The 27,433-nt window shown below is 35.0% G+C and overlaps 2 protein-coding genes and 1 long non-coding RNA gene across 6 annotated transcripts in view; 2 read left to right on the forward strand and 1 right to left on the reverse strand.

Annotated features, from left to right (window-relative positions):
• LOC115444621 (insulin gene enhancer protein ISL-1) overlaps nt 1–21,645 on the forward strand; it is a 56,343-nt gene extending 34,698 nt beyond the window's left edge. The window contains exons 2-9 of one of the 2 annotated variants that reach the window (XM_030170465.2): nt 1,881–2,070; nt 12,676–12,806; nt 13,493–13,560; nt 14,742–14,847; nt 17,085–17,202; nt 17,682–17,859; nt 19,244–19,444; nt 19,953–21,645. In XM_030170465.2, coding sequence (XP_030026325.1) covers nt 1,881–2,070; nt 12,676–12,806; nt 13,493–13,560; nt 14,742–14,847; nt 17,085–17,202; nt 17,682–17,859; nt 19,244–19,444; nt 19,953–20,063 — 1,103 coding nt within the window. In that variant the 3' untranslated portion in view covers nt 20,064–21,645. The remainder of the gene's footprint in view (nt 1–1,880; nt 2,071–12,675; nt 12,807–13,492; nt 13,561–14,741; nt 14,848–17,084; nt 17,203–17,681; nt 17,860–19,243; nt 19,445–19,952) is intronic. The other variant, XM_030170466.2, reaches the window with a different exon arrangement.
• On the reverse strand, nt 1,917–20,022 carry LOC119191041. The gene is made up of 3 exons (XR_005113353.1): nt 19,915–20,022; nt 19,187–19,461; nt 1,917–2,049 (listed from the first exon to the last, which is right to left on the reverse strand). It is a non-coding gene; the product is annotated as an uncharacterized LOC119191041 (long non-coding RNA).
• A 712-nt stretch (nt 21,646–22,357) lies between the features above and the next one.
• The window catches only part of LOC115444628 (endoplasmic reticulum metallopeptidase 1), a 32,570-nt gene continuing 27,494 nt past the window's right edge, over nt 22,358–27,433 (forward strand). For 2 of the 3 annotated variants that reach the window (XM_030170477.2, XM_030170478.2), the window contains exon 1: nt 22,358–22,605. In XM_030170477.2, coding sequence (XP_030026337.2) covers nt 22,549–22,605 — 57 coding nt within the window. In that variant the 5' untranslated portion in view covers nt 22,358–22,548. The remainder of the gene's footprint in view (nt 22,606–27,433) is intronic. The other variant, XM_030170479.2, reaches the window with a different exon arrangement.

A 27,433-nucleotide genomic window follows, 5' to 3' on the forward strand; every position in this document is an offset into this window, starting at 1 on the left:
TGTCGTAGAAGGTGTGATTCTGTGCTTTGGATTAGGTAGCATGCTTTTAAATTGTTTATTGACTAGTCTAGCCAACTTCAAATTAGCATAATGTAGTAGTTTGTCACCATCTATGTTATATCAACCGTTTATAAATACTATGGGTGCAATTATGATCCATTATCAATGTTAAAAAGGCCTATGAATTTTCTAATTAAAATTTTATAGATAACAATAACAAAAATATATATATATATATTGGACATCATAAAATATTGGCTTCTAAAATTAGTAGGTAAACTTTTGTATAAATTTATTTCGTGATATATTATTTACATTTTGCTATATTTTGTTCGCAAATTCATGATATAAAAAGTCTTATTGTGTGCTTTTCTAGCATAAACACTATTAAGTAAGTATAATATTATCTTAATAGATAATCCGAATCTTTATCCAAGAATCTGTGTACCTAATTGCATATAATCGTTCGGACGTTCGGTTCTAACGAACATGCAACCATCAGTACGAACTTCATGGATTCCATCATCAACCTTCGCGTTTATTACTAAGATTACAAGGTACTGGTATACTCCCACTATCTACATTTAACTGTTAAAACCAGTTCTACTAAGTTTTATAAACTTAATTACCATAATTATCAAAAAGTCACGTACGCGTTTATTAATTTTTTACTTGTTTACCTTACTCGTTTATAAAAAAATAAACGACGTTCGAATTTCGAACATCCTCACGCCTCCCACGGGAGTGACAGAGAGGTACGATGAGAGGAACGGCGCGGGAGGGCGCGGCCTCACGCGCCACGCCTACAGATTATCGATTTGCTGCGAGTAACATATTCATAATTCATTTTATAATGTGACTCGGTGCGTTTTGCTCCTACAGACTGATTGGATGACGTCATAGTTAACAGATGTATTTGATAAGCTGCATATCTATAAATACCTACATTATGATTATATCATTCGTCAAACCGTAAGGTTTGTTCTAAGTTTATAGAGATTTTGGAAGCACGTGTTACTGAATTGTTATGTAAGCTCGATACAGCGATAGGCTGGTATAATATGGTCCCCGACAAGCCGCTGAACTAGTCGTTAAAAACATCTGGTAACCTACTAACTCGATTACCGATGGTAAATGTATTTATTAGATTAGTTTGCAATAGGAACAAGCCAGTAGCATTTTTAAGTCATCTATCTCAGAGATGAAAGCAGTGTATTGCCAGGAACGGCTCGTTCGTAGTGCGGGCAATCTAGGCTCCAAGGAGCAGGTTAGGTCCTCTGGCCCTTGGTAGGTTTCTAGGTGCACGCGGTGCTGTTAGTGTCAGTAGGGTGGTGGGCAGGGGGTTGCCCTGGTCACTAGGTCCTAGTGAAGGTGCCAAAGATTTAGAAGGCGCCATGGACACATAATTTAATCTAAAAAAAGTTGCCAAAAATATTTCGCTCGGTGCGTCCGAATAACTCAGGCCGGCTCTGTGCCTCGCAGTGTTTTATAATTAAATGTCTAGATAGTATTGTTCCGGTTCCTTGACTGTCTTGACATTTAGCAACAGACGAGCGTACTCGCCTCGTCATTTGCTAAAAACTATTTTATTAAACTTCCGAATCCACTTGAAATTTGCATTTACAAAATACTTTTTTGGCCGCAAAAATATCTTTTCAACAAAAATTAATCTGCCTTCAAAAACCCCTCTAAAACCTAAAAATAAACAAATCAAGTATACTGGTTACCAATATTGGAGTCGATGACTTAAAAAATAACAATTGGACCCAAAAAAAAATACACATTAAAATAAAAACCTTCCTTTTGAAGTCGATTAAAAAGCATACGTCACTTATAAACTCTGTTTATTCATTAGTATTAACCCCCATTTTCGTCCACAGAAAAACTCCGGCTGTCCTTATGCGTGGGTTGCGGTGGTCAGATCCACGACCAGTACATCCTGCGAGTGGCGCCGGACCTGGAGTGGCACGCCGCCTGCCTCAAGTGCCAGGAGTGCCGCCAGTTCCTCGACGAGTCGTGCACTTGCTTCGTTAGAGACGGGAAGACTTACTGCAAACGGGATTATACTAGGCAAGTCAAAAAATCATTGTTGTATCTAGTCGACACATTTTTATACAGACAAGGTAGTGACCCTACAAGTAAATTATTAGTACTAATACTAATTATAATTAGATTTTATATTATACTATATATATATATATATATATATATAGAATGAATGAATAAATGAGTCCCTATTTCCCTTGGTCACGCCATCACGCGTGAACGGCTGGACCGATTTCACTATTTTTTCGTTGTGTTTGTTATTGTCAGGAGAAGGTTCTTATGAAATAAAAAATTCAAAAAATTGCGCGGAAAATTTTAAAATTTAAGAAAACTTAACGAAAATATTAATTTAATATAACTGTCAATTGTTTGAAATAACTGTAGCGATTGACAATGCGCGCTGCAAATTCATAGTTATGACGGGACAACGTCCGTCGGGTCAGCTAGTTTATTCATAAAAATAAAAATTATTTTAATAGTTTGCTTACATATATTACAAAAGGGAAGCCGGTAGGAATCGGTTAATATAGACTTTTCTCCATTGACCCTATTGCACCTGTTAATAGTGATTCAGATAGTGTTGACTGACGAGATGTCACCGCTCATCGTACAATTGCTTCCATAATACTTAGCCAAGTTTGAACCAGCAAGAACTTCCAGTTATGTTCAGATTAGAGGCGATATTTCAATAATTCTATACACCTGCGACATATTTGGCAAGCTTCAGAATTTGCAAAAGTCACCTTGCCATGTTATACACGATAATTATTGCTTGCTGAAGATAAATTCTGCAAGTTTTCTTGCTAATCTAAACCCCGTTTTAGAAGACTATTGGATCCGAGAAAGGGGAAAGTGGTGTCGAATACCGGAAAACCGGAAAATCTATATCTATAAAATTCCGGTTTCTAGAAGTTTATAAATCTGTGTGTTTTAATCCAAAATAACTTCTGCAAGTTTACTTGCTAATCTTAATCCCCCTTTAGAAGTATAGTAGGTCTGATAAAGAGGAAAGTGGTGTCAACTACCGGAAAACCGGAAAATCTATGTCTAATAATTCCGGATTCCGGAAGTCTATAGATCTGTATCTTACTCTATATTCTTCCAGCTATTTATATGTTAAATTATAAACATCGAAACATTCACACACTTACGCATCACTTGAAGGCTAGTAGAATCGTGTTATAAAACTAACATAAAAACTGAAGGGATTATAAAATACCACATCAGTTTGTTTACATTGTCTATTAAAATATAATATTGTGACTCCACCTGTCTTGTCTGTACGTCATGCAAAAACATCATGCATCGCGTGTTTGTAGCCAGCTTAGCTGTAGAATTCTTTTTAATTACAACTACACGGTTACCACGGTTTTTCTTGCGTTCGAAAGTTCTCGAAGCTAATAATACGGGCATTATAACTGCATAAAACAAAAACAACCATTTTAATTAAAAATATTCTGAAGGTACATTCATAATTTTAAACACATCATATTAAAATTCAAATAAATATTTCGTGTTAGCGATATGAACAGACAAAGAAATAAAACATATTTATATCCATCTAGCATTTTTTTCCTTTTACTAAAACGGGAATATCATGTTTACTGCATGTGTTTCTTTGGCAGTAATTGTCTGGTCATTCGCGGTTTGCACTTGTATTCAATCTATTAATAAACCACAGAGTAAAATTGAAATACCATCGAGAATAACGGAAGAAAAGTCAACATCGGCACTTCATACCAAATGTTTACACAACGGATAGCCGAAAAGGTATTTCATAAGCGGACGCCAATCACAAATGCACTGGCGCCATTTTTTACACAAACTCCGGACTACGTAGACGGATTCACTAAAATAACTTGCATGTTTACCTTTTCACCCTTCCATTTCTCGCGGCAGAAATATAGTATTACGCATAGACAACGTATACGTGACAGCTGTCAAACTGACACGTGATGTGTGGCGTTTCTTACGCCGATAGTTTTAAAGGTTAGTTTCGATTGCACAGGATTGCATTATGTTTTAGACGGACGGGTTATAATTGTGCGTCGTATCTGTGATGTGCCGATGAGAAAACAAGCCGCCTCGGTCGGGCATTATGTATTTTGGCGCCAAAACAAACGTCAGTTTGACAGCGCGGCGGGCGGCGGCAACTTGATATGTCTATGGTAATGTTTGTTTCGGTTTACACCCGGCCGGATAAGCGGGTTTTCTATTACTTCTTTTTTTATTTCGTATATTTATTTACGTAATAAAAACTATGGATGACATGTGCATTAGGCATATTTCAAGTAATCTTATCAGAGATTAATATTGTTTGTTATTTCTGTGTCCTGGAGAATTTTGAAATCTTATCCCATACTCTTTACTTATCAGAACCCTGCGGCTTATGGACGTAATTGTGTTAACCCCTATCTGAACTATGGACTATCTTTGTTTTAAATCATTACCTCTGATAGGTCACGTGTTTATACCGCACTCCTTGGAATAAGGTTTGAAAAAGAATTGAAATACATTTATTATGCGGTAGGTATTCATATCGGAACAAGAGTTGCAACTCAAACCAGAACAGCTTCACAAGTATTGCGAAAAAGCAATTAATTCTTAATTACTGAAGACCCGAACTTACGATATTAGTGCAAAAGTACTTAACCTCATTTTTATGATGATTCATGAATACCTATCTCCAGACAATGAATTAACAAAGGTATAAACATGCCATACCCTAATGCCTCGTTTAGACTATCGGCGAATAATTCGCAGAATAACCTGATGATATGACTGAATCGTGAGTAAGGATCACAACCGAATAAGCTGTTTACACTATATTCGTGGCTGTTTATCTGTACCCGGCAAGTATTTAAATCAGGGGTAACAAATGAAAAAAAAAAGTGTTCAAACATACACATGCACATTTTTTACATTTTCTTGTCATGTGAAAGAGTTCAACTAAAATATGAACTAAAGCAGTATTCGACTTATTTAAACCAATGTGAACAAATAAGGCAACTACTATAATATGTTGTATAGATATGTATATAATCGTCCCAATTAGGACAGTTTTAAGTCTTCAGATTGCGCGGTCTAATGACATATCCACTTCTTAATTACATCATTGGCTAGCAATAGATCGATTTATTGGTTGCAATAGCCTCCGAGCCAAAGCTGTAAAGTACTTGTTAAAATTCTTCCAAACAATTAGCGATAATGAACTAAAAGTAAACATTTGAAGTAGGATGCCGTTAATTACGGACGTCGGCTTCCTAAGGATGTTTTAATTTTCAATAAACAGACAAAATTATTTGTTTTCCTATGGTCTATTCCGGCGCTACATTACACACAATTGATTAGTTTACGTATCCTTTTGTATTATAGCTCACTTTTCATCGGATAATATTCGTTAATTACTAACATCATTTGTGAATTAACAGGCAGTCAGACTGTATTGGTTTTTATAGGTACTTATTGCTTTTAGCTTTCGGCTTTACTGACATAATATTCCGTTGCCGGTACAGTATTGTGCAATTTCCAGGATAAAAAATACTTTATAGTATGCCAATAAAACATGAAGTAGGCATAACCATCTAGACCAAGCAAACCCGTGATAGAGCAAGTGCTATTTATTATGAACACGTAAACATATCCCTACATACATATTATATAGTACAATATACCCTGTCGCCTCTGTCAGAACGCGATAAACTCTAAAACTACCAAACAGATTGCGAAGAAATTTAGTATGGAGATAGTTTGAGACCCTGGGATGGTCATAGGCTATTATTTATCCCGGGAAAATATATAGCAAGACTTTAATCCCGGAAAAACTTTTACACGCCTAGCTAACTAGTTATCGCATAAATATATCTATCAATATTAATATCAATCAACGTACCTACAGACTGCAAAATGGTCTAGACCAGGCAAAACCTGACTAGTCTAAGTAAAACCGTAGAGGATGGTAAGTTATACCTCCTACCGCCGCCCTCCGCCCTGCAATTAGCGTAATGCGATACCGCCGCCCGCTCTCCGCTTACTGTTGTTTTAGTACAGAAATATCTTCGTCGATTTGTGAATTGTACGACTGTCATTTTGACATATTTTCTGTTGTTAATATCGGCTTTAAATATTGCTGGCTCATTATAGTTATGTTATATGTTATGTGAACTAATATATAAATACAATTATACACGTGCTTCTGTATTTTTTTTCTTTGTAAATATCCAATAGTCCTGATAGATAAATATAAGGGGATCGATAAATTATTTTCTTTTCTGATTTTTATCAGAATAATTAATTCGTCAAACATAGATACACATTACATATCTTAAATAAATAAAGTAGGGCTCTATGATTCGACTTAAAGCGTACAAATATTAGTTTAAATAAATAAATAAATAAAATGCTTTATAAATCACGAAGGCGAATATAGTTGCACTTATGATAAGTCAAGGTACATGAGAATATTTAATTATTATAACTAAAGAACTACCCGAAGAAGAAAGGCAGAAAGAAACCCCGGCCTTTTTTGTCATTAATTGTCCAGTTTGTTTGTTACCAACATGTACATTTTAATTTTAAATTTTGCAACATAAGTAAACATTAACATGGAACCTTACAACTTCAGCCATCAATATGTAGAAAATAAAAAAAAAAAGTTTTTAGCGTTGTACGATGTCGAACTACTTCAAATTTATGTTATTAACTTTAATAATTATGTTAATTACTTTGTTTAACAGTCGGTATGCCTTTCAACTCTTAATTAAACTTTATCTTAATAAAAAACATAATAACGGGGAGCAAAAAATCTTTAACTCATATCAAAAAAGAAATATTAGGTACTTAAAATTTTAAGTACATAATATTTTATTCTGTGTAAAAATCAATAGTGACAAACTGTTTACAAAATTATCTCAGTAGGTGTTACTCGCGGCTTCAAACAGGGATATATAAACCAATGTATACATTTCTGGGATAAAAGTAGCCAATATCAATAGCGAAGGCTTCATACAATCCGATTCCTGCCGGCTTCCCATTTGTAAAATCAACTATCATTAGAACGATTTGCAGGCCTCATTTATACATATTCGTTCCTAAATATGTTGCGTTTCATTTCAGAAAATATCGCCCTTCGCCACTGTTCTATATTAAATCAAGGACATAATCTGTGTGCCAAATTTCATCGTATCCGAAGATATAATAATATAATAATAATATGAACCCTCTATTAAATACTGTCCCACTGCTGCGCACGGACCTCCTCTACTACTGTGAGAGATTAGGCCTTCGTCCACCACGCTGGTCTAATGCGGATTGGTAGACTTTACACACCTTTAAAGCTCCTATAGAGAACTTCTCAGGTATGCAGGTTTCCTCCCGACGTTTTCCTTCACCGTTAAAGCAAGCGATAATTCACAAAGAATACCCACACTTACCAAAACGATTAGTATAATGCAAAAATTCGTGTAGCGCTGTTCAAATAGCTAGGCTTATGAATTACGAATATATTTTCAAATAGGCCTGGTAATTAATCTTCAATATTGACATGGCGCCAAAATACCTGAATAATAGATAACATTATCGATAAATCTTGATAATCTTATCCGATATTGTACGGCTACATCGCCGAGTTTTAATTATATTTTGATAAAATTGAATTTACTAACTCATTGCCTGCTTATGCTTTGAAAATGTATTCTTATATTTTAAATGCGAATGTTTGTATTTGATACTTAGTCACGCAAGTACGGCTGGATCTTTTTTTTTTGTTGCTTTGAATGACGAGACAAGCTTGCCGTTCGACTGAGGGTAAGCGATACGACCGCCCATAAACAGTAGAAAAACCATCCATCACCATGAATTACAAAGTATTGTTTGGTATTCCACTGCGCTCGCCATCCTAAGACATGAGATGTTAAGTCTTATAATGTCCAGTAGTTACAATGGCTACAATGTTTTTCAACAGTGACTACACACAGCTGCTTGGCGGCATAAATAGACATAGCGGTGGAACCTATCGAGGCAGACTCTCACATATGAGACCTACCACCAGTGATCTGGATGACATCAAGCAGATATAAATTATATTCTGGAATAGGATATAGGCTTTTTATCTCGGGAAAATATATAGCCGGGCTTTTATCCCGGACAACTCCTTCAAGCTAACGAAGCCGCGAACATAAGCTAGTGTAAAATATTTGTGAATTCGTTTAAAGATATTTCTTGACGGAAAACAAATACATCACGCGTTTATCTTCGAAGGGGTATGCAGAGGCGCTACCATGGCACCCACTTTTCGCGTGTGTTCCGTCGCGTGATGTGATAGGGGGCGAGCCTATATTTCTTGTCGGATAACTTAATACATACATACATTATACATAACATCACGCATTTATCCCCTAAGGGGTATGCATGCTCCGGGCTGATACTGAGCAGAAAAAACCCAAATATCACTTTGCCCGACCCGGGATTCGAACCCAGGACCTCAGAGCGCTATTGTACCGGACATGTAATACAACTACGCCATCGAGGCAGTCATAATAACTTAATAAATAAGTGTAATTCTTCCGATCATTTTTAGCAACGTGAATGTCGTGTTTCGGTTTGAAAGCACCAAATAAATTACTGTTTTGAAACATAACATTGAACTTCTCAAAGTAATAAGCGTAAAGCAAGATCGCTTGGTATTCTTGTTTAATATAAAAAGCATAAAGCAATTCGATTAGTTCGTTATTATTTTTATATCAGACAAGAAACTTCATGGCTTAGGTATTAATACACTCACGCCATTTATTTCTTAGGTTTAAGAGGTACAACCGAGGTACCCTCTTTTCCCCAAGTATTCCGACTGATGATATGATAGCACAGTCGCCAAAAAAAACCCTTTCCCCTACCCAGGACTCGAACACGGGACCTCAAAGTATTGTATCGCGCACTCAATACAACTTCGCCACCGAAGCAGTTAATTCTCGTTATTTAATTACAATAAAGCCAATCGGACTTGGGAAAATAAGAAAAGAGCTGATGGTCTTCAAACATCCGAATAGATCTTTCTAAATTATATCTATGAACCATCTCGGTCAGTTCAAATTAAAAAAAAATAAACGGTTTAAAATCGATACATTCGTATGGAAGCTACGATGCCACAGACAAACATACAAATACATACCTTAAACTTAAAACATTCCTGTTCTACCGTTGGGGGTTAAAAAAAAGGATCTACATCACTCAAGTCCTTAAAATAATTGCAACACAATGCTTTCGTCACTTTAATATCATACTTAGATTAGGTACACTAACTATAAGTCTTTCAAACAAGTCTATACACTGCTGCCTAGCGGCAAAATAAACAAATGCCTATCGAAGCAAATCCTCGCATAAAAGAGACTTGCCGCAAAAGTTTCACAATTTTTAATTTATATAAATTCAATCATACTAGATTTTTTTAAGTGGTGTTCAACAGAGTTGTCTAACTAGCAGTGGCAAAATATGTTTTTCCCGAAAGGGAAACCGACAGTACAGAGGTACTTATATGTATAAATGCGGCCTGCAAATCTTTCTAATGATAATTAGATTCTACAAAAAGTTTCCATAAAGGCAAGCCGGCAGGAATCGGTTATATTAGTCCTACGCTGCTGCCATTTATTCGCTTCACCGACGTGAACAGCCTTTCCTATAAAAAACATTTAAACATTATTCATATCTAAGAAAATTGCATCATTCATTTAAAAAAAATAGATTATATATCGCATTATTTCCCATGGGAACAAATACCGTAATGAAAAGTAGAATATACAATCCAGAACACGATATATCCGTGTGACAAATATCACCCGAATCCGTCCAGCTAATAGTTCGTTTACTTCTAACAAACATATTCACAAACTTTCGCGTTTAAAGAAAGAAATAAAATTATCTAATCATATATGAAAGCAAAATAAACCAGATATTAATTCACAGATTATATTTAGATAAAAATCGATCTCGGATTATTCGATTGAAGAATTGATTGGAATATTATACGTGTGATATTATCTCATGATCGTTACAAAATGATAAAGAAAAACTGATCAAATATACAATGAAGTTTAAAATCAAGGAATGCTATCTAGCCCGAATGTCGGCAAGATATAAGCGTTGAAGGATAATTCACATGCAGATTTATGTCTAATACGACATATACAGGAAAATATCGTTTCTTATGCTCAATATGTCGTGTGATACATTGGGTTCACATAAGATATACTATATGTAGTAAACAGTGCCAGATTTATATTTTAGATGAGTGTAGGCCACTTATTTCCGCCGCCCCATGTAGGTAGGGTTATGTATGTATGTAGGTTTCTAAAATACTTAATAATTTTCCATTTTTTTGTATTATGGAACTAAAGTTAAATAAACGAATGATAATTAAGTGAGCGTCCTCTGAAATCTGCCGCCCATAGGCCGCGGCCTATGCAGCCTTTTTACAAATCCAGGACTGTTTCTTATTTATCTGTAATAGTATCTAAAGCTCAAGAGTTTGATTGTTTAATCGCGCTAATTTGAAGAACTACTCAACCGATTTTGATTTTTTTTTCATTAGTAAAAAGCTACATTACTCCTGTTTGGTATATACCATTTTTTATATCGGGAAAAAAACTGCACGCGGGTGGAAGCGCGAGCGAAAGCTAGTATAATTGAAAGATATTGTGAAAATAGATGTTTGTTAGAAGTAACCGCTGAACAGATTTGCATAAAATTTTGCATCTAGACAGACCTCGTCTTGACTTAATATATAATAAAGTATTTTTTTTAGAAAAGTATAAATTAGAAAATTTATACCGAGATAGTCTTTGACGCTGGTCAAACCGTGAGCATTCAAACATCTATTACGACATAATATGTCCGTATTAAAAAACCGTTTCTTAAGTTCAGTATTTCGTGTGAGACAATTTGTCCGTTCCCTAGCAATTTATAGACAGCTGCAAACATAATTTGAAAGTATTCAGGTATTAAATATGTTATACATATTACGGACAAAATATTTCTGCTATTGATCTCATTTCGAAAATTCTCACACAATTGGAGAGCTACATTATCTTTAAATGCTATAATTTTAATCTAGGATTAGATATGAATTCAGGCGAAGACCTATCCATATATAACATGCATAACTGCCGCACATGGCCTACACCTAAACGGGTAAAAAATTTCGCAAATAAATAATCATAAAAACTAAGCGAAATTAAAAAAGCAAATAAAATAATCAAACGCGTATAAACTTAAAAAACAGAATATATCTTTTCATCCCTCGAAAATAGCTTTTAAAACCCCTAAAAACATCATGGAGTTACCTCTAAGTGTTCTATCCCCACCCGGGGGCCGCCACCCTACCAATCTTGCTAAAAGCGTCATCTATAGGTAGGGTTAAGTTGGATACGACCGCTAGGGGCCGCCTATTTATTTTTACTCACCTTCATCGAGAGTTTGTGGAATCGGAATATTTTGTGTTTTCTTTTTATGTTGATTGCTTTCTGGTATGTTTTTTTAGAGTAATAGTTTGTGTAGTAGAGGAGGCCCGTGCCCAACAGTGGGACAGTATATAATACAGGGCTGATATTATTTATAGTTTGTGTGATTTTTATAGCCATATTTTTTGTTTATACGAGCATGGCGAAGTAATCCCATTACACCTGATGGTGCGTGGAATGGGTCCAATAGAATGTCGATTGACAAGAGATGATTACCCCTCGGCAGTCGACACAGTTATGCCGGCCTGTTGGAACCGGATATACACAGGCTGATACCAGAACGCGACACACTTACGTGGGCTACTATGGCGGGTTTTAACGCATTGTGTACGGTGGAAGCTATCCGGGCGGATATAAATTATATCCTACCACAAACATGCATATTACACCATAAAATCCTTGCAAAGGTTCCATCATTTAACTTCAAATTACAAAGATTTTTCATGTACAGCGGTTGTCTTCCTAAGACATAAGATGTTAAATTCCATAATTGCCCGGTTGGGTCGTGCCTACCCCAGAACTCAGAATGATGTTTTCAAAAATAATTTCAAAAGCAAAATCTCTGAAAAATATTGCTTATCATTTTTAAATGTTATAGTAAATTATAATTAACAAATTACGAACAATTGGTGTTTGTTTTTTTAATCTTTTAACGATCCTGGAACATATTCACGTCTTGTATTTGGAAAAGGAGATTTTCGGTGGTCTAATGCCGGCATAATTGTGCCGATTAGCGAGGGGTGATCATCTCTCGTCAGTCACCATTCCATCTGAATCCCGCTTCGATTACCATCGGAGAAAGTGGGGTCACTTTACAGTGCACATATGAAAAAATATTTGATGTATTAATTGTTTGCCTCGGTATCAAAGTTGTTATTACGGCACGACTACAGTGCAATAGTCCGGTGGGTGTTGTGTTCGATTCCCGGGTCGGGGAGTGATATTTAGGTTTCTACTCAGTTCCAGTCTGGAATTTGTGCTTGATATGGAGATAGGCTCGCCCCCTATCACATCATGGGACGGGATACATACAGCGGAAAGTAGATGCACCGGTTGCGTCTCTGCCTACCCTATCGATAAAAAAGGCGTGAGTCTGTAATTGTTTTTATTTTGCCGGCAGGTTATTCGGAACAAAATGCGACAAGTGTGGATCGTCGTTTAGCAAAAACGACTTCGTGATGAGGGCAAAGACGAAAATATACCACATAGACTGCTTCAGGTGTTGTGCGTGCGCGAGACAGCTTATACCAGGTGAGAGCGGGTTCGATTTTTTTCGTGACATTGTATAATATGAAGTACTGATGACAGAAGTAATCTTAATGTGGTGTCGAAACTGATAAGGTCATGCGCCACTAAAAGCGTCAAGTTATATGGAGAACGAGAAAAGTATGAATTGTAGGTAAAGTTGAGAGCACATGTGCCTCCCACTCTAACAATAACATAGAGCAGAGCGTAACTGAGCGTACGGAATATTAGGAATGGAATTGGTGTATTCGAGTTTCGACATACGGGAATGATTGATCAAGCAAGTCAAGTCAAAGACTTGGGACTGTGGTTGCTTTACATTTGGCAACTTTTTTTATATCTGGGGGGGGGGGGATGACAGTTGCCCCTCCCTTTTCCTCCTTGTGCGCCACTGACCGCGGTTTACGTTTAGAAAAATAATATAAAATACCTCGATAAAATTCGAAAACACCTTCGTAGACCTTATGCTGTCCCTTATTATTCCGTTTTCTATTAAATCCATCCCATGGTTGTCTGTAAGAGATTGCCTTGTGCGATAAGACCGCCATATGTACTATTTTCTCTTTTCTTGTTACATTATTTTTATCCATGGTGTACAATAACGAGTAAAAAAAAGTAGTTTCATTTAGATCTCCAATATTCTATTCAATATATTTGTAGTCGGTAAGTGCCTAATATTATTGTTTCTTCAGGTGACGAATTCGCGTTAAGAGAAGGCGGGGCCTTGTATTGTAGAGAAGATCACGACGTATTAGAAAAGGTAATGCATACATCGCACTCTTAATAAAATAAGGACCTATTTCAAAATAATAACTTTGTGGCAGTCGTCGGAAAACAAATTTTTGTTTGCTACCTTTTTTCAAGTTGCTATAAAACTGATCTTATTAAAGATAGGTAAAAATTAAACCTATAGAATGAAACAAAAAGCGAAAAAACTAATAGGTCGCAAACAAAAATTGGTTGTTTGACGATTCACACAAATTGGCAATTTTGAAATGAGTCATTATTTTACTTAGAGTGCGGCATATATCTACTAAGTATGTTTATATTATATTATATACGGTCCATGTGAATTTCATACTGGTGTAGACTGCCTGGGTGGCGTAGTTGACGAAACACACTTGGCGAAAAGTGGGTGCCCTGGTTGCTTCTCTGCATACCCCTTCGGCGATAAATGCGTGATGCTGTGTGTTTGTGTGTGTGTGAATTTAATTTCTATACATCATTATTTGTACCCCTTTACTCGTTAAAGGCAATTTATTAATCATCAAATAAAAGTTATTCGTAGTCCCGATATGAATAAAGGTAAAAAAAAACAGTTGTATGGTTAAAGCTGCCCAATTGTCTTAGGTACGTTTACGTTCAGGTAATAGTTTGTTTGATGGTTTTTATCTGACTTGAAAAATTACCCTTAAAGAATACAACTATAACATATTTATGGCTTTTTTTTATTGGAATGTCTAGGACTCGGCTAGCTATCAAAGTGAGGGTACGACAATTATTGATGAATGGAATGGAAGAGTTACCTCCTTAATTCATTGTATATAAGTACCTGTTATGTGTTATTGTATATATTTTATGTTATATCTACATTTAATATAATTATAATTGATTAATAATTTTATATATCATACTTTTTTTTGGGTTTGATTATAGCTTCAATTATGTTTGATGCAGCTTGTTTATTGTTGCACCACCCTAAGGTTGAGAAAGAAAGCTTTAAGCATTAAGTACGCCTTTGTATATCAATTGCATTTGAAATCCAAATAATAAAAATAATGTAAAACAGCCAGTATTATAAAAAAAGAACATTCAAATTTCGAAAAATTATCACATAACACATTATTTATTGTCCACAGAATACAAACTAAAAACAGCTTAAACAATTTATTGTCTACAGAGCGCAAACGAAAAAATGCTCACACTATTTATTGTCTACAGAGTGCAAACACAAGCGGTGCCAGCAGCGGCAATGCGGAGAGCAACAACAACACAACACTTAGTAACAACAACTCACACCATCCCCACGAGCTCGGCTCAATGTCCGGTGAGTATTAACCGACTTGAAAAAGGAGGTTTGCTTCGAGAATTGTGAGATTCCTTTTACCATCGGGGGTTTTACTTATTCTCTTTTATGAAATCCAATAAATAAATAAATAAGGCATCAGCGTATGATCCTCGAAGGAAAGAGGCTATTTCTTCAAAGGCTGATGATGTCGATGATTCCTTTAGTATTATGGATGTTCGCGGGAGTGGAGACAAATTGCCATCAGATGACTTATTTTTAATGACGCTTACGAGATCTCGACCGCCCATAGCCTGTCAATATCTGCAATTTGAAATAAAGCAGACACCCTTCCGGCCTCAAAAGAAATAAATAAAGTTATTTGGAGCTCAAGATATCTACACGAAACGCATTCTGTCGCTTCACATTACTTTCCTGTGGACTTTATTACCTCGGTCGGGCCACAATATAAATTTTCTGTAGAACGTCTGCCGGGTGTTGGTGGTCTACAGGGTGCCTCGTGTGAAATCACGCACTTGTCTGGCAAAAGGCTAGGTAGCGCCACTCTGCCGCCGGCTATCTCTTCCAATATTTGTCAATTTATCACAAACACCTACGATTAGTGCTGTTATCGTTTATCGATACATCCACGAACATTCGAGTGTCTATCGATAATCTATTCGCGATCGTGCCGTGATTGGCAGATAGCGCTTTGATGTACGCCGCCAAAGCGGCCGACGCTTTGATACCGCCGCGCCGTGTGACATTTCGGTTATGTTCTTTTATCGTAATTAAAAAAGTTTAAGTAAGAACATTGAGTCATGAGTACGGATCGTAAAATCGATGTAGAGAATAGTTTATCGCGTGACTTCTTGAGAAATGAAAGTTATATTTGTAGCGACTAACGAGGTTAAATTATAATCAGTAATACGAGCTGACAATATAGTTTTGTACATTTTTATATATATTTAATTTCAAAGGTGGTAGGTCCCTCGTTTTTAAATTTTTAGCTGTCCGATCTACATCCGTAAAATAGTTTAATTTTAAAATCTAACATTCGCGTAAACTTAAGTCATCATTACACCTATTTATTATTCGACCTGGGGATAGAACCAGGTCGAAAGCAGTTTACAGCACATATACAACTATTTAGAGTCTAAAACTTATAGGAATATTAAATAAATTACTAAACAAATCCAAAATCCCTCTAGACTGACAATTCACTCATCAACTTTCGGTCAGGCACTCCCCCTTTGTACCCCATACATGAAAATTATGTGTTTAATAATTGATAAAGTATTAAAGTCCATCTGGATTACAGAGGTGTGAAGTAAGGATTAACTGGACTTCACTCGCCCCTTCGAATTAGTTACCCCTTTTTGGTAATTATGAGCGGTCAGGGTTGTCGCTTTTGTCTTTGTCTGCTGATTAGGGCACGATAATAAGGAATACGAAATTTATCAAGTTAGGTGTAATTCTGGATTAAATTGAATCCGGCTTAGCCCGATTTCGGTTTTAAACTCAACGGAGATCAGCTAGGTGTGCATGAGATATTGTGCACAAGCGTGTGCGCAATACACAGGTGCTCTGTTCCTTCACTCTCATAGTCCGGTGAGACGGCAATCCGGCATGCCCAATGAGAGATCAGGCGCAGGACAAACGGCTTTACGTGATTTCCAAGGAACAAGGGTATCACACCGCTAACTTCCTAACTCCGAGCTGCTATTAAGTAATTTTTAATATGAAAAAACTCAATCAAAGTTATATTTGGCCCGACCTGGGATTCGAAACCGGGACTTTAGCGGGGCATGTGTTGAAAATATTAGTTATTTATAGATGATCTTTGGCATTAAATTAGCAGAGGTAAAGACGAGTATGTGGTTTCATTTAGCAACGCAATGTCAAAATGACCCTGTATTATACAACAGTCTTCCAAATAGCCTCCACAATGCAACAATATCGGCTTTATGCGAGGCTCTGAGCGACAGATTTTTTTTATCAGGCAGGCAATTTGTTTATCTGATATGCCTGTATCCTGCAATTCTCTCGATTTCATTGCCTAGCAAAATATTTGTCAAGTTTGTTCTTAAAGGCGTTTTATGCTGAGACCGAATCCTATGGGAGCTTGTTGGTAACGAGGATATTTTTACCGATTGCAGAAGTGTTCTATTTTTACTTTATGCCCTTTGCAAGCGCGAGGTGCCACAAAGCATAAGATCCTAATCAGCCCATTCGCCATCCCTTAAGGCCTCTAGCAGCTTATTTATGATCTATTCCAGATTCGGGCAGCGAGTCTGGCTCTCACAAGAGCGGCCGGGCTCGGACCACCGCCGCTGCAGACGGCAAACCGACCAGAGTTCGCACTGTTCTTAACGAGAAACAACTGCATACACTCAGGTAAGAAATTCTAGATTTAATAGAGTTCGTCAAATTTTAGTTACAATCAAATGAGCCAAATGGATTTGACCATAAATTAATAGTCCAGGTCCTAGATTAACATAATAACTATTTCTAAACTATTTCGTCTATTTCAAAAATGCATAACGAGACACTAGTTCTGGAAAACGATATTTAAGGCAGACGATTTTTTTTATATGTACACAGCAAGATGACTCCTGCGCCTGATGGTAAGTGGAGTGGGGTCAAATAGAATGACAACTGACGAGAGATTACCCCTCGACAGTCGACACAATTATGTCGGCCTATCAGCTGAACCACTACCAATTTCGATAAAATTTTGTATGGAGATAGTTTAAGACCCTGGGAAGTATACAGACTTTTTAACCCAGGAAAATATATAATAGAACTTTAATCCCGGAAAAACATTAACCAAACCCACCTAGAAGTAAATATCTATAGTAAAATGTATCCCACAGGACATGCTACGCAGCAAATCCTCGTCCAGACGCACTAATGAAGGAACAACTGGTAGAGATGACGGGACTCAGCCCGCGCGTCATTCGCGTCTGGTTCCAGAACAAACGGTGCAAGGACAAGAAGAAGACAATCCAGCTCAAGATGCAAATGCAGCAGGAAAAGGTGATGAGCTTTGATGTATGTGAATATGTTTATATGATGGTGGTTGGTGAGCGTGATAACTCTGAAAATGTTGACTTCGAATTGGTAATTAATACATTTGATTTTGTTTGTTTGAGACGTGAATAAGGAATTTATTTGGGGGATATATCTTTGTAGTTGTCCACGAAAGTAGCTGAACAAATTAAACCCTTCAAAATTCTTAACTTCAATCGAAATATTGTTTTTTCTTTATCTAAAATAAAGTTAACATTGAGTCCTAAGTGACCATGAAGGTTGTGAAGTCTTCGAAACAGGAGAAAACAAAAATATTAAAACCGCGATAAAATCTAAAAAATAGTTTAAAATTAATGTCTAACATTCAAGTAAATACTAAGTAATCATTATAAAGTTTAAATTGTAAAAAATATTTTGGTAAAGAAAAAAGGATTATTTATACGGACGTGAGTTTAAAAGCGATTTGAATTTGTTTCGCTATTTTTGCAGCTTACAAAAGTTTCAGTTTCAACAATATGTTCTTTTGCTTGAATTTGGTTGGTTAATTCTCTCTTTTAATGAGTATAAATAGGGAGATCTATATTCACGTCATGTTTGAATATTCATATACCTAAGTATATTTATCAGTTTGTACCCACTTTTAGAGTTATCATGTCTATGCCAAACTCCATTGAATTATTATTATATTAATATAAATCCTTCAGAACTTCGTAGCTTTTTCTAAGATATATCGACTACTAACTAATATGACTTGTAGTTATAAATATATAATTACTTAATCAATTTATAAATAGTAAGGGCCTGTTTCACAAGTTTCTGTTGAATGATATTTGTCAGTTATTGTATTAAACAGCTAAAGTAGGTAGCACTCATTTTATCCACATTTATTTCGGAGCGTAAGTTAGAGTGTGACTTTTGTATTTGGCCGGCTTATACATTTACATATGTAACGTTAAGCATTTACTCAAAAGTTGTGAAACAGACCCTTAATATTTTACATAATTCATATCTATTTTGGAAACATTAGAATTTTACTGGTGATAGGTCTCTCATATGTGAGAGTCCACCTAGGTAGGTACCACCGCAGTGTCTATTCTGCCGCCAAGCAGCAATCTATAGTCACTATTATGTTCCGGTTAGAAGGACTTTGTAGCCAGTGTAACTACTGGACATAATAAGACTTAACATCTCATGTCTCAAGATGGCGGGCGCAGTGGAATACCAAACTATACTTTGTAATTCAAGGTGTTGGATGGGGTTTCTGCTGTTTATGGGCGGTCGTATCGCTTGTAATGAGATGAACGGTTAACTCGTCTCGTCACTTACAGCAATAAAAAAAAATCCACACCTCCGAGGAAAAGGCAGCTCTTCGCGCCCACACCAAATAATCCTCCATTTTTCACAGGAAGGTCGTCGCCTGGGGTACATGTCGATGGGGGTGCCCCTAGTGGCAGGGTCCCCGGTGCGTCATGAGCCCGCAGGGTCCCTCGCACTGGAGGTGACGGCATACCAACCCCCGTGGAAGGCGCTATCGGATTTCGCCCTTCATGCTGATCTCGATCGGGCCCCTCATCACAGCGCGGCTTTCCAGCAGTTGGTTAGTCAGGTAAGGGTTTCTTAGTACTAAAATTAATCAAAGCTTACAATATAAACTACCCTGTCAAAATGAATTGAGACGAATTTAATCAGTAATCACTTTATTCGAATCTATCAAATCGGTTTGTTGACCGCGCCTAAAAATTAAAGATACATAAACAAAAATCGATGTATTTTGCTAAAATCATGAAAATATATACATACTTAGTATCAGAATAGTTCATTTTTATAGTTGTTATGATTGGTCTATCAATTATTTATATAAAAGAAATGCATATTACTTAGTCCAAAATATAACCTCTTTAGCGGTCGGGAATAAATTACATATTTTGATAAACATGAGTAAAAATATTAGATACAAATCTTGTCGTTGATATAGAACTGGAACGCAAATGTTCGAAGCACGTTATTAAAATAATATTACAGAATAGATTATTCTCGAATCTACTGATTATCTTACAATTTCAAACACAAACTTACCATTAAATTTAGCAAATCATTTGATGTTTTTTTTTCAGATGCATGGCTATGACGTGCCGTCGCTCCCTCCTCCGCGGCCACCTCATGGTGGAGAAGACAACTACGTCACGTATCTGGAGAGCGATGACAGTCTGCCCCCCTCGCCCTAGTGCCGTCTCACCTAACGCCCTCTCTTAATCGGAGTAGACAAATATCATTTGGCACGCTAGTACTAGAGGGCGCTACTGGGATTATTGGATTATTCGAATTCATGGTGAAAACCTATAGTGCAAGAATGAATGTTACATTATCTTAAAAATGATACTGATAATATAGTTATTCGTCGTTAATGGGTTCGAATATCGATTATCGATATAATGTTAAATGAAATGTACCTATGAAATGCACAAGCTTTTATGTGTTTGTTAGTGCTGTCTGTAAATTCAACATGTCAAAAGTATTACAGTTAAGCTATTTATAATAATAAATAATTGTCCTGCATTTTAATTTTAATATCTCAATGTTGTAAACCTTTCAATACAACAGCTAGATAAATAAAATTTGAACGAGTTTTTAATGGTGAAAGCGCACAAGTATTTTAAATCAACTGATCAATACGGAACAAGCGCCACGCAAGTTGTTATAATAATAATTTTCTTGTATAGTTTTGTGATGTTTACCATTAGTTTGTTAGTTTAAATATTTAATTCTTTCTATGCTGGCATGGACAGCTTTTAGAAAATTCTTATTTGTTATTGTTATTACTGTGCCGAAATAATCACTAGCTCAAGGTATTTGTAAATTGTTGAAATATTACTTTCTTGGCAACACACCTAACAATTATTTTTATTATTTAGTAGAAATCAGTGATGGTAGAATAATTGAATATTTCAAAGTATGTATAATAATTATATAATGACGGTAACAAATGCCAGAATAGAGAAAGTTAAATAAATATCGAGATCTGTTAGCGACGTATATTATGTATATAAATATTTGTAAATATGATTGTAAAAATTATCAATTTATTGTACTTAATGTTAGTTATAAATAGTAGATTGCCTGTAGAATCAACTGTTTCTCTACCCTTAGTTAAACGATTATAATATGTCAGTATATTGTGAACAGATTTGGAGTGAAAATAACTCTATCTGTTGTAAAATCAGCTCATAGCCTAACAGACTCTCAACCAATATACTGTCATATTTCAAGTGACATAAGGATGCAGTTGGTTTAACAATCAATCTATCATGTAAGAATGCCTTCAGCGAATTTTGTGTAGATTAAAAACCAGTCATTTTGTAAGTTTTGGGGTATTTTAAATGTAAATAATTGTCATTGCTTAGTACTGTAAGATTTCTTTAAACAACACATACGTATATTAACTCTTTTGTAAAAACTAACAACAGTTTATGCATGGGAATAAATAGATAGGTATGATTGTTTACCATTAAAATAATGACTAGGTTCACAAGTTTTGAAATTTGTGAAATTTTAATCAAGATTCTGGCCGCATTCGACAGATGTCGTTATGAAATGTTTTAATACCCAATAGATGGCGGTATTAAGAAAAATACATAATAATAATATTGATAAATGTATTCCCATACATAAATTGTTATTACAACTGATGTATAATTCAAAATATGCTAACTTTATAGAGATTACCAGATGTTAATTTATTATGTAGGTAAAATACACTGTACTTAGCATTGTGAGCATAATAATAATTATAATATTGAATACGTAAAATGTATTTTTATTCCATTATTATTGAAATATCCCTCTACAAAATATGTAATAAATATCTAATCTCTGCTTAATGCTATTCTTATGATTTATAAAGTTTAATTAAGTATTTTCATGGACAAATAAACAAAGAATTTTCTTATAGTAATATTAGACTAAATTGAAGCCCAATAGACCAAAATACTTATTTTAAATCTGCGTAGCCATGACCAATAAGATGGCACAAAATATTTTATATCCTTGCAAAATATTTTGTGCAACATTTTTTAAGCATGGCTTACATTGCACAGTTAGAAAGGCTATTAACTGTTAGGTGACAGGTAATAGCAATCTTTATGCAACATTTTTGAAAAAAATACCCATGTTTAAGAAGGAATACCGGATCAAGGGCAGGTGGAAGTTCACAGCGGCTTAAATGTTTTATAAATTTATAAAAGCGCCACCTAGTGAATATTATTAAAAATATTTTAGGAATTAGACTTGTAATTAATGTTAGAAGAAACGGAAAAAAAACGTCCACGGAATTTACCTTCCATAAGTTCAAAATAAAAGAATACAATATTATTATTGTGCAAAAATATTGTATTAAAAATATTGGTAATAATAATATATATTGATTTCATATTTCGGTAATCATATTCATAATAATAATATTTATTTATATATTTCGATAATCAGTATGTAGCTATAATGTTGTCAGTTCTTAAAATAAACATGATAACCACTGTCAATGACAACTGATAACAACTGTCATATAATAAAATCTACCGCCGCGCCGGCTGAACTTCCATCAGAGCATAGAGATAAGTTTGCAAACAGTTGGCAAGTGTGGTTTAAAAACCAGGAGCCTAAATGTTTATTTTTAAAATCGCGAATTTCTCTAAGCAAGTAGTGTAAATAATAAAAATGAGTGGAAATATCAATGAAAGTGATAAGTTGAAGAGGAAAAGAGGAGTTGAATTGGTATGTTTTTTTATTTATAATTAAATTGCAGCTACATATTATGTGATTAAATTATTTAATTTTTTAAACATCCAACTTTTATCATCTTGCGGAAATCTTTGAATTTCTTACTTATATACTTTTTTATTTATAAACTAAAACTCGGTCGATTTTGCAGAAATAACGTTATATTAAATTAGTTTCAGTAATATTATGTGTCCTACGCATTCACGGGTGTGAAAATAAATATCTGTAGGTGAGAACTCCCTGAATTCTATAGTTTCTCTTTAATAATTAATAGTCAAGATATTATGACCAAGTAGGAATAACTAATGACCAAATAATATGTATACTCACTCACAAAAATATCTGGAAAATGTCAAAACTTCAAAATGCTTTTACGTTTACTTCAATTTAAATAATATTTTTTCTTTATGTCTAAAATTAAGTAAAATTTTTAAAATTTATTTTAATGCGAAAATGATTATTGGTATGAACAAAAAAGATTAAGGGCATTTTGAAATTTTGAATTTTGTCGGCTACTTTTGTGCCTGGCTACAATAAAGTTGGTCTCAGAGCAGTTTTTGTAATACTTGGTTCTGGGGAAAGTAATTATAATAGTTATGCTGGAAAATCTTACTCGAGAAAGAAAAACCAAAAATTATCATCAGTTTTAACATTTCATCATCCATTAAAATTAAAAACCTTATTTATTTATAACCAACTACTATCAACTATATTGATAGGAATTTACATTCATAAATATTAATAAAATTTATCTTGTAGGTAAATATTAATAAGAAAGTTTTGAGTTGACAAGAAAAAAATAACTATGTGAGAACCTCTTCCTTTTCTAAAGTTGTTTAATAAACTAAAAACACCACGATTGTGATTTCCATGCCAGAAGGGCAATTCAATATTCTATAATATCTGTTTGGTTGTACAAATACATGCATGCATAATCTTCTTCTTCTTCTTTTAAAAAAATGGCTCCACCGTTTTATCGGTGATTTTGCCAATGTCGAGTAGGTAATGCATAATCTTAATATAAGTTTTAATAAGCCATAATTGTGTCAACTGTCGAGGGCTAATTGTCGCTCATCAATCAACATCCTAATGGACCCTGCTCTAATTACTATCTGAAAAAAAAATGACATATACCCTTCAGTATGTATATTTGTCTTTTGATAATAAAATTTATTTTATATGATGGCAATAAGTTATTATCAGGTAATATTCTTGTTAATTTTATTGGCTGTTATAAAAGATATAATATTGTCAAGTCATGCCCCTTTGAAGTAATTCGTGGAAAGCAACTATTTAAATAACCTTATGGATGGATCAACTGATTGGCAGGTTTGGAACATAGTTTCTTATTTGAATTAAGCAAATGTTCTAGAAATTACTAAATTAAAATAAATAAATATCAGGTTTTTAATATTAGTCTAGAGAGGGACCTAAAGGTTACTCTCCACCATACCCTCATAGAAGATCTTTCTCAGAATAAAAGTCTCACTGTGTAATTTTGCCAGATAAAAACACTCTCTATGTTATCCTACACTAAGTCTATAAGTCTTATTTATAAAAATTTCGTAAAGCTATGCTTAGTTAAAACACAAATTTACTCGATCAGCTGTAAGTCAAAACCCACCATCTTGCCTCTCAATAAGGTTTAAACTGCTAAACCGGTGATGTCTTTGACAACTATTTAAGCATTTCTTAACCACCTCTTAAAGTACCAAGTTTTATCAAATACATGATTTCTATTTTTTCAAACATCCTCAATAATTTACAAATGTTCTATTCATAATTAGATAAATATATAACAAAATTAGATCTCCACCAAGAATTAGAGGTTTCCGATCATGCCTAGAGTTGCTGCACCAAAACATAAATCTTTTAAAAAATATCTCTCCTAGCGGAATTACAAGATGGTAGCCAATTTCAACAAAGATTAGACGGGTACTAGCACAAGCGTGTGCACACAAGTTGCACTCTCTGTTTCCTCACTCTTATATTCCGAGGAGGCGGTAATCCTACATGACCATAGGATTTTATAGCTTCATATACTTACTTTAATATATTTTATTTTATCTGTCAAATTTATAACATACTCACTATAAACTTATTAATTAATTCTAGAGTAGATGTATTTTCGAAATATTTATATGCTCCAAATGCAGATGTGATATGGACATATTATCACTTAAGACCAATGTACCTATTTATCCGATATCATAAATATTTTTTTTAATTTGAAATGTATGCTTTTGAGTATATAATATAGTTTAAGTAATCAATTTATCTAAAATTGTTCACATAATTGTTATTAATATAACTGAGTATATTAATTATTCTATTCAAGTGTCGTTGTACCTCTGATTATTTAATAATATAATTACATCATGTTGGTTGAACAAAATAAGCAAGTTTTAACTAGTACCTATAACCACCGATAATATTTCGCCGTATTTTATTTTCCTTAAAATAATGTTATACCGTTGTTCGCGATAAACAATTTATAAATAAATTCTTAATTAATGCAGAGCAGAATTTAGACACATTTACCTAAAAAAAATTGTTTATGAACAAAGAGGCGACTAATTAAAATTATTTTTATATATTACGTCGGAAGAAAAGTAAAATATTAAAACGGCGATAAAATCCCTAAAATAATTTAATTTAAGTGTCTAACATTCGCGTAAACATAAGAAATCATTATGCAATTATTTTTATATCAATTAAGTATGCTACCAGATATCAGTGGCGAAGAGTGAAGGTTTCCGGATGGTCAGCCACAACTTATAGGAACTAATGTGCATAAATACGCGGTGATAGCCTAGTAAGCGGTGATAGCCTAGTTGGGTATGGAACGGACTGCCGAGACGAATGTCCGTAGGTTCAAATCCCAAGGGCACACACCTCTGACTTTTCTAAAAAATCATGTGTGTATTCTTTGTGAATTTATCGTTCCCTTTAACGGTGAAGGAAACCATCGTGAGGAAACCTGCACATCTGAGAAGTTCTCTATAGGAATTTCGAAGGTGTGTGAAGTCTACCAATCCGCACTAGGCCAGCGTGGTGGCCTAATGCCTAATCCCTCTCAGTAGTAGAGGAGGCCCGTGCTCAGCAGTGGGCAAGTATATAATACAGGGCTGATATTATTATTATTGTGCATAAATACGATCTGCAAATCATTCTAATGATAATTACGAAAGGGAAGCCGGCAGGAATCAGGTTTTATATGTCCTTTTCGCCACTGCCAGATATCAACTTAATTTACATCCGGAAAACCTACTGGTTCACATTTAAAATAAATGTTTTTTAAAGCTTACATTTAAGATAAATATTATGTACTCCGTATAATGTATCTAGATTAAATGAATTCTCAGCTTAATTAAAACAAAACAATATAAAACCTGAGAAACATTTTTCAATAAATATCTGATTGATTTGTGGTATGTACTTTATCAAATATCTACTATCTCAGTGGAGTACATATATTGCGTATGTGGTCAGTTTACTTAATAAAAACGTTTTTTTTTTTCATTATAATTACAAGAAAAAGAAAGTTTTCTTTTATAAAAAAGGTATGTCAAGGCAAAATAAATTACGTATTTTTTTCATAAAAGTTACCTTCCCGCCCTTTTGACATACTGATAGAAAGGAATTAAGAATATTCTTCCAACAAGGGATGTACTTACTAAAGTAGACTTCTAAATATTTAAGTGGAAATAAAATTCTAACGAAGTTTATGTTTTCAGATGAAATGTTTCTGCTTATATTTGAAAAAAACAAAATAAAACTACTTTAAATCTGAAGAGGATAAAATATGGAAACCACATCGAAATCGTGCGCGTACGCACAATTTACGAATAGGGCAGTTGATTAATAGATAAAAACGAAAACAAAATCCATATTAAATATGGACCAAATTTTTATCGATATTGTAGCGAGATTAAAAGATTCCGAACTCAGTAATTGCAATAATAATCGACTGAAAGATGAGTCGATAGATAGCTGATATTAAAATACGGTTATGAGTTCACGAGGGTTTTTAAAACCGAACTGTTTTGCTAACAGTACCATAAACAACAACCATTTTAGGTGATGAATCCATATAAGGCCTTATTGGTGGAGCTGAGATAAATATCTTGAAATTACCGGTGTAGTTAATAGATATCACGTCCCTTACCTAAGGCAGTAGCGTAGCTTGTCATCGAGAGGCCCTATATCTAGGCTTACCATAATTACGAAGAGCCAAACCGTGACGCAGAAGAGAAAGAGGCTCATTTTCATTTTGCTGCAGTCGGTATCACTCGTTCTCGCCCGCTTTTGTTTCGTCTTTGGCGCGGGTGGCACGGGCGGCGCGGCGGGGGAACGATTGGTTGGGGTGTCGGTGCTGTTCAAGTTTGACCGGGACGCCGGGACAGGGATTTCAAACCGGGACGTATGGTAAGCCTACCTATATCTAAGTTTGTTGGGAGCCCTTCAGGGCAGTGCGAATTTTTGGGTGCCTACTTAGTTTAATGTAGGTATGGGCCAAGAGGGGCCCCAAAGCACGGTGGCCCCGTACCACGGATACGACTGATACAGCGGTAGCTACCCCGCTGACCTAAGGCCTATGGTGGTCTCAACCTGAGAGCCAGTGGTACAAGGCAGTAGAACAACAGGAACCGAATTTACAACATACAGCATTTACAACATATAGCTTTGTTTTTACAACATATAATTTACAACATATAGCTTTGTTCTATGGAGACTTAAGCCTCCAAAAATAGAACACATTTTGAGTACAATTTAACATTTAACCTGCAATTTTTTTTTTATACTGAGACGGCCAAGTGAC

The sequence above is a fragment of the Manduca sexta genome, chromosome 5 (genome assembly GCF_014839805.1).
Source record: "Manduca sexta isolate Smith_Timp_Sample1 chromosome 5, JHU_Msex_v1.0, whole genome shotgun sequence".
Classification (NCBI taxonomy): domain Eukaryota; kingdom Metazoa; phylum Arthropoda; class Insecta; order Lepidoptera; family Sphingidae; genus Manduca; species Manduca sexta.